The 6177-nt window shown below is 49.9% G+C and overlaps 1 protein-coding gene across 2 annotated transcripts in view; it reads left to right on the top strand.

The window, feature by feature from the left end:
* The first annotated feature begins 5819 nt into the window (after positions 1-5819).
* The window catches only part of HM13 (histocompatibility minor 13), a 30311-nt gene continuing 29953 nt past the window's right edge, over positions 5820-6177 (top strand). Inside the window, exon 1 of one of the 2 annotated variants that reach the window (XM_034787432.1) lies at positions 5820-6066. In XM_034787432.1, the coding sequence (XP_034643323.1) occupies positions 5872-6066 (195 nt within the window). In that variant the 5' untranslated portion in view covers positions 5820-5871. The remainder of the gene's footprint in view (positions 6067-6177) is intronic. The other variant, XM_034787433.1, reaches the window with a different exon arrangement.

Raw genomic sequence — 6177 nt, 5'->3', positions numbered from 1 at the left:
AGCCCTGGTTTAGAATATGCTTAACACCTGCTGTTCGTGAGAGAAGGACAGACAATGAAAGGATTAGGAGAGTGTCCTGGTCAGGAGACCAGCCCCATGGAAATCAGGACTGGAGCTCCCTCGAGACCTTTCTATCTCCCCTTTGCCTGAAATATGAAACTAGGAATCATCCCCTCTGAGCCCTGAAATAGATTTTTTTTTTTAAAGGGGATAAATTAAAGCAATCGTCTTTCTTTCCTTCCTGGGCTCGTTTGCCCTGCCTGCACTCTGAATTTAAACTAGCACTGAGCCCCGTCTTAGCAAAGAACTGAATGGGCCATGAGACGGAACTACCTCAGCCTCCCCAGAGGTGGTCCCTCCAGGCCAGGGCTGGGGAGCATTGATGGGGCAGGCTGAAGGAAGGTAGCACGGCTACTGCATGTCCTGTGGATACAGGGACTTTGGGCTCCAGGACTGCCAGTGGTGCACCTTTTACCTGCACTAAATTCCTCTGGAAAATCCAGAGGCCCTGTTACAAGAGGGTCTCATCTATACAAGATGGTGCCTAAAGGGGATTGGGCAAAGCATATTCTAAACTCTTCCTCCCAGCGGTACCAGTGCATTGATAACTCAACTATGTTGCTTTCCTCTCAAGAGGCAAGTGGAGCCTTCGTCCTATTTCTTTGTGCTCTCCTCGGCTAGTTGGGACAGCCTGTAAGGCTTTGAAGGATGCTGTCATTCCCTGGAGCCAGCAGCTGTAGGGAGAGAGGAAGTTGGCTCCTTTCAGCCCTCTAGGTCCACTATAGCATGGGAAGAAGGGCCAACTCTCAGGTAATCAGGACCCAAATCACTAAAGATTTATACGTTTAAAACCAACACCTTGAATTCCACTTGGCAACTCAGACATTAATGCACATTCTGAAGCCCCAGCAGGGCTGCGGTCTCCTTACAACACATTCGCGAGAGGCACAGCCCATGAGGTAATTAGTCACGAGTGAAGAGGATGACTCTTCGGGTTCAGTGACTGGTAGTTTGTGACAGATTAAATTTACCAAGTAGGCTTAACAACTTGAGACTACCTAAACTCTCCTCCTCAGAGTCATAGGAAACCCGTGCCTCTAATTGCACCAGCGAAGCCCCAGCTAGAGTCGCCATGTTTTATGAGAGTAAATCCCAGTTTCCTTTAGTTTCCGGATAGTAATGTTTTATTTGCTGGAAACAGAGCGGCTCTATCCCTCATTGCTACAAATGAAGGACATGACTGCTTACCGTGTCCTTCTCTGGTGGATAGAAAGGGCTCACTGACCCTGTGCCACTGCAGAAGGGAAGCCTTTACCAGGTTTGAATTTTAGGACTTCTCCGATCAGAGAATATGTGTGAATGATCTCCTGATTCAGGGCTAGCTCCTACAGACTGGAAGACCCCCGAGACTAAACTCTCTGAGATAGACACCAACACAGACAGGCTTAGGCATCAGAAGAAGGTTCCACAGGAAGCAGAAGAACTGATTTCAAAAGAGCTTAATTGCAGGGATGAATTGGGAAGAGGACACAGTGTCCCAAATGCACCAAGCCCCTCCCACCCCTTCTCTGGCAGATGAGGAAAGGGGGACACCATTCTAGCAGCCTCGGTGTATAAGCTAACGAGGATGCTCAATAACACAGCCACGCTGCCAGCAGCCCAGGAGGGAAGGAAATATTCACAAGGAAAACACACATTTCAGCCAATTTTCCAGTGGAGCCCGGGCTCCTGTCCAGCTGCATGGAAAGTTTGCTTTCATTTACGAGGCATTTTTCCTGAAGAGTTGTCTGCGGAGTCCTGCCGCAGGTGGGATCCAAGGAAGAACAGGGGTGAGAAGGATCCAAGGAGGCAAAAGGGAAGATTCAGAGCGGTTAGCTTTCACTCTGAACCAGCCAGCCCCAGAACAGGGAAGCCCACCATAAAACAGGGACATTAGTTAACGATTATAGCTCCAGACGTAGTAATTTATTCAGATTCCTCTGCTGGCTGTATATCTATCACCTTCTCTTTTATTGCCTTCTTCGGGTGCCCGTCATGGCGGTGAGGGTGCAGAGGAGAAGGGAGAAGCAGCTGCAAGGAAAGTTAAATATGCAACACTGGGAGTATTAGAAGCGTTGTGAGCAAAGGAGCTAGCAACACACACTGCTCCTGGAGACAGGCCGGGCATCCTCAGGGTCTGTTTCATTTGTACAACCAGTGTAGAAGGCCCTTAGGCCACATCTCCAGGCACAGGACAGGAGGCCTTTTCTACCACGTCCCCAACCAGTAAGTGGCTGAGCCTTTCGTACCCTATGTTGGCCATGGACAGAGATTTTACTTTAGGGGTTGGACCATGACTTCATCTGCAAAGCATAGAGGTTCTTGGCACCACATCTTCAACAAGGAGGTTTTTGGTACCCTGACTCCACAACACAAACTACAACTGCAGTTACACTGCTCTGCTCAGACCCAGCATTTGATGCTCCATAGAACAGCCTACAAATAAAGAAAAAAGAGGGAACCCCCTCCCCATATTGTACCCTTTTACACAGAGCTGCAGGGAGGCCAGGGAGTACACCAGTTGTCTGTCTATCAAGCACCTATTCCCAGTGGTATCTAGTCCTGAAATACAGACTTAAGGACCACAGTCTAAATAGATTATAAAACTAGATGGGACCATTGTGATCATCTACTCTGACCTCCAAGATAACACAAGCCATAGGATTTCCCTGAATTAATTCTGGTTTGACCTAGAACGGATCGTTTAGAAACAACATCCAATCTGGATTTAAAAGTTTCCAGGGATGGAGAATCTAGCACAACCCTTGGTAAGTTGTTAATTGCTCTCACTGTTGAGAATTTGCACCGTATTTCTAGTCTGAATTTGCCTAGCTACAACTTCCAGGCTGCACATGGCCCTTGTTATACCTTTGTCTCCGAGATTTAAGTGCCCTCTTATCAATTTTTTGTTCCCCAGGTAGTGACTACTGAATGGATGCTATCCTTGCCCTGAAGGGAGCCAGACCCATACATGCTGGCTAGCACTCTTATGCTAAGGGATGATCGTTTAGATGCTGGGGCTCCATTTTGTCTTGTGTTTTCCCCAGTCCATTGTGAGTGAAGATGTCCTGGTTGAGAGAGCAGTTACTCTACTCCTGCCTAGGCAGCAAACTAGCATCATAGACTTTTCAGCAACTGGAAAAACAACTGCTGTCCCAAGCTAGCCCAGTTCAGACACTGCAGCTCTCTGAACACAACCAGACACCTGCAATCGCTCAGTAGTATCGACCTCCGGATGCAGATTATAGAGAGAGGAGAGAGGTGCTGCAAAGTCTTCTCTTCCACACAGGCTGCATCAAGTCCATGCATCTATCAGCTGGATTTTGCTGACCTCTGGCGGCTCTCGGGTTAAACAGCAGCTCACTCCAAGCAACCAGCTCGGGTAAGAGTTTTCTGGTGATGATTTATTTGTTTTATCATGGTTCCTCCAAGCTCTTTCTGGTGACCCAGGCAACCCTCTATCTTTCCCCCCGCTCTTATTTCCCATTCATAGTATGAATTCTGTATCAACCCCACCATCATTCTGGTTGAGGAGAGCTGGAAATGGCTGCCCCCCCCGCCCCTCACTAAGCGCCCACATGAATACTTCTGAATCAGCCGATCTGAGGGGGACTCCCTCTTGCTGTGTTACTCTCTAGTGCCAACCCAGGAGTGAAAGACTACAGCACAAGTCCCAACACTGGACCCTCTGCATGGTAGTGCACTATATTTCCACTAGCCTGGGGGTGTGGCTCTGTTCCGACAGAAATCTCACGAAGACGTGGGGCCAGGTCTGTGGCAAGCCCTCCACACGGAAGTGGTTTTTGCACTGCCTGAACTGCTCAAGGTGAAGCATGTCCGGATCAAATATCCTTTCTCTGTCAGAGGGTGTGTTCTCCATCTCTTTCAGCTTGAGTGATCGGAATGTGGGTCAATCTCCAGACACCAAAAGGAATGAGAGATCTCTCATTTCTAATCTGGGGGGGTCTCTCATTTGGGAATTTGCTGCTGTTGGCAACTGCCTGGCAAATGCCACTGGGCTCACAACTCGAGATCTGGTTGATTAGCTAATCAATAACACGCTGGCATTGCTATAGCTGTAATACTTGAATCCAGTTGAATATGTAGCAACAATTGTGGCATTTAGAAAAAAGACCTGACTTGCATGCTCTAAAAGGCCGGGTTTATTTTGTGCCATGGGGGACACAGAGTTTTGCTGTGTGAAATGTCTAGTTATATAACAGTTTGTACTCACTTTGTCAAAGAAAATATTTATAACACCTCGGCTGTGATGGCCTTAGGCCTGTGCCAGCTGTGTGATCACAATTATTACCCGTTGTAATAACTGGGCTTACAAATTTATCCCAATTGTGAGCTCAACTGTAAGAAGGACTTGAAAGGTCATAAGATGTCACAATAACCTATAACAACAAAAGCTGATGGGAAAAAGTATGAAAGTGAGACAGACTGAATTAGTCCAAACAAAAAGACCTCCTGAAATAACTCATGGACTGTGTTAAGCTCAGGCTTGGTAAACAAGAAAAGTGGAACCAGAAATCAGGGAACCAAAATTGCTGGGTTAGAAACTAGGCCTAATTGGTGGACAAAAGAATGAGCTGGGCTATTCCAACCATCATTCCTTTGTGAATCCTGAAAGAAAGAGACTTTGGGGAGAAAAATTGGCTACTGGAGCGAGCTTCAACATCATGGCTGCCATGCCCACCGTCTCCTGAGATGTCAGGCCTTCATCATCCCGATCCTGAGAGAGATCCTGACTAGACTGAGCAGAAAGAGGGACCCAAATGCTGCTAAATGCAAGTAATGCACATTGGAAAACATAATCACAACTGTACTTATAAAATGATGGGTCTAAATTAGCTGCTACCAATCAAGAAAGAGATCTTGGAGTCATTGTGGAGAGTTCTCTGAAAACATCCACTCAATGTGCAGTGGCAGTCAAAAAAACGAATAATGTTGAGAATCATTAAGAAAGGGATAGATAATAAGACAGAAAATATCATATTGCCTCTATATAAATCTATGAGATGCCCACATCTTGAATACTGTGTGCAGATCTGCCCCCCCCCCATCTCAAAAAAGAGATATTGGAATTGGAAAAGGTACAGAAAAGAGCAACAAAAATTAGGGATATGGAACAGCTTCCGTATGAGGAGAGATTAATAAGACTGGGACTGTTCAGCTTGGAAAAGAGGCGACTGGGGGGGTATGATAGAGGTCTATAAAATCATGACGGGTGTGGCGAAAGTAAATAAGGACGTGTTATTTATCCCTTCACAGAACACAAGAACTAGGGGTCACCCAATGAAATGAATAGGTTTAAAACGAACAAAAGGAAGTATTTCTTCCCAGAGCGCACCGTCAACCTGTGGAACTCCTTGCCAGAGGATGTTGTGAAGGCCAAGACTGTAACAGGGTTCAAAAAAGAACTAGGTAAGTTCATGGAGGATCGGTCCATCAATGGCTATTAGCCAGGCTGGGCAGGGATGGTGTCCCTAGCCTCTGTTTGCCAGAAGCTGGGGGGAGGGCCAGGCTGGGGGGAGGAGGACCAGGGGTGGGGGTCCCGCCTGGGGGGCCAGGCTGGGGGGAGGAGGGCCAGGGGTGGGGGTCCGGCCTGGGGGCGGGGCTGCTCTAGGCCTAGGCGTGTCCCTGGCCCATCCCCGGTTGGTGCAGCCCCAGCAGCAGGGGCCTTGGTAACGGAGCCGGCTCGGTTGCTAGGGGGCGGGGCCAGGCTGGCGCACGCGCGCTTCTCACTTCCGGCTCTTAAGGGAACGTGTCCCTGACACGGCGGGGCTGCCGGGCCGGAAGTGCGGACCGCGCTGGGAGCAGGCAGCGATGGCGGAGCAGGCGACGGCTCCCTTGAGCGAAGCGCACAACGTGAGCGGGCCCGGGGAGGCCCCCGCCGCCGGCCCGGCGCGCCCGCCCGCCACCCCCGAGGGCATGGCCCTGGCCTACGGCAGCCTGGTGCTCATGGCGCTGCTGCCCATCTTCTTCGGGGCGCTGCGCTCCGTCACCTGTGCCAAGAGCAAGGTAACCTCCGCCCCCCCCCCCCGCCCGGGCCCCCCCCCCCCCCCCCCCCCCCCCCCCCCCCCCCGCCCCCCCCCCCCGCCCCCCCCCCCCCCCCCCCCCCCCCCGCACTCC

This window comes from Trachemys scripta, chromosome 12 (genome assembly GCF_013100865.1).
Source record: "Trachemys scripta elegans isolate TJP31775 chromosome 12, CAS_Tse_1.0, whole genome shotgun sequence".
NCBI classification, from domain to species: domain Eukaryota; kingdom Metazoa; phylum Chordata; order Testudines; family Emydidae; genus Trachemys; species Trachemys scripta.
The sequence above is the reverse complement of the archived record's forward strand: the minus strand, read 5'-3'. Positions and strand labels throughout refer to the sequence as shown.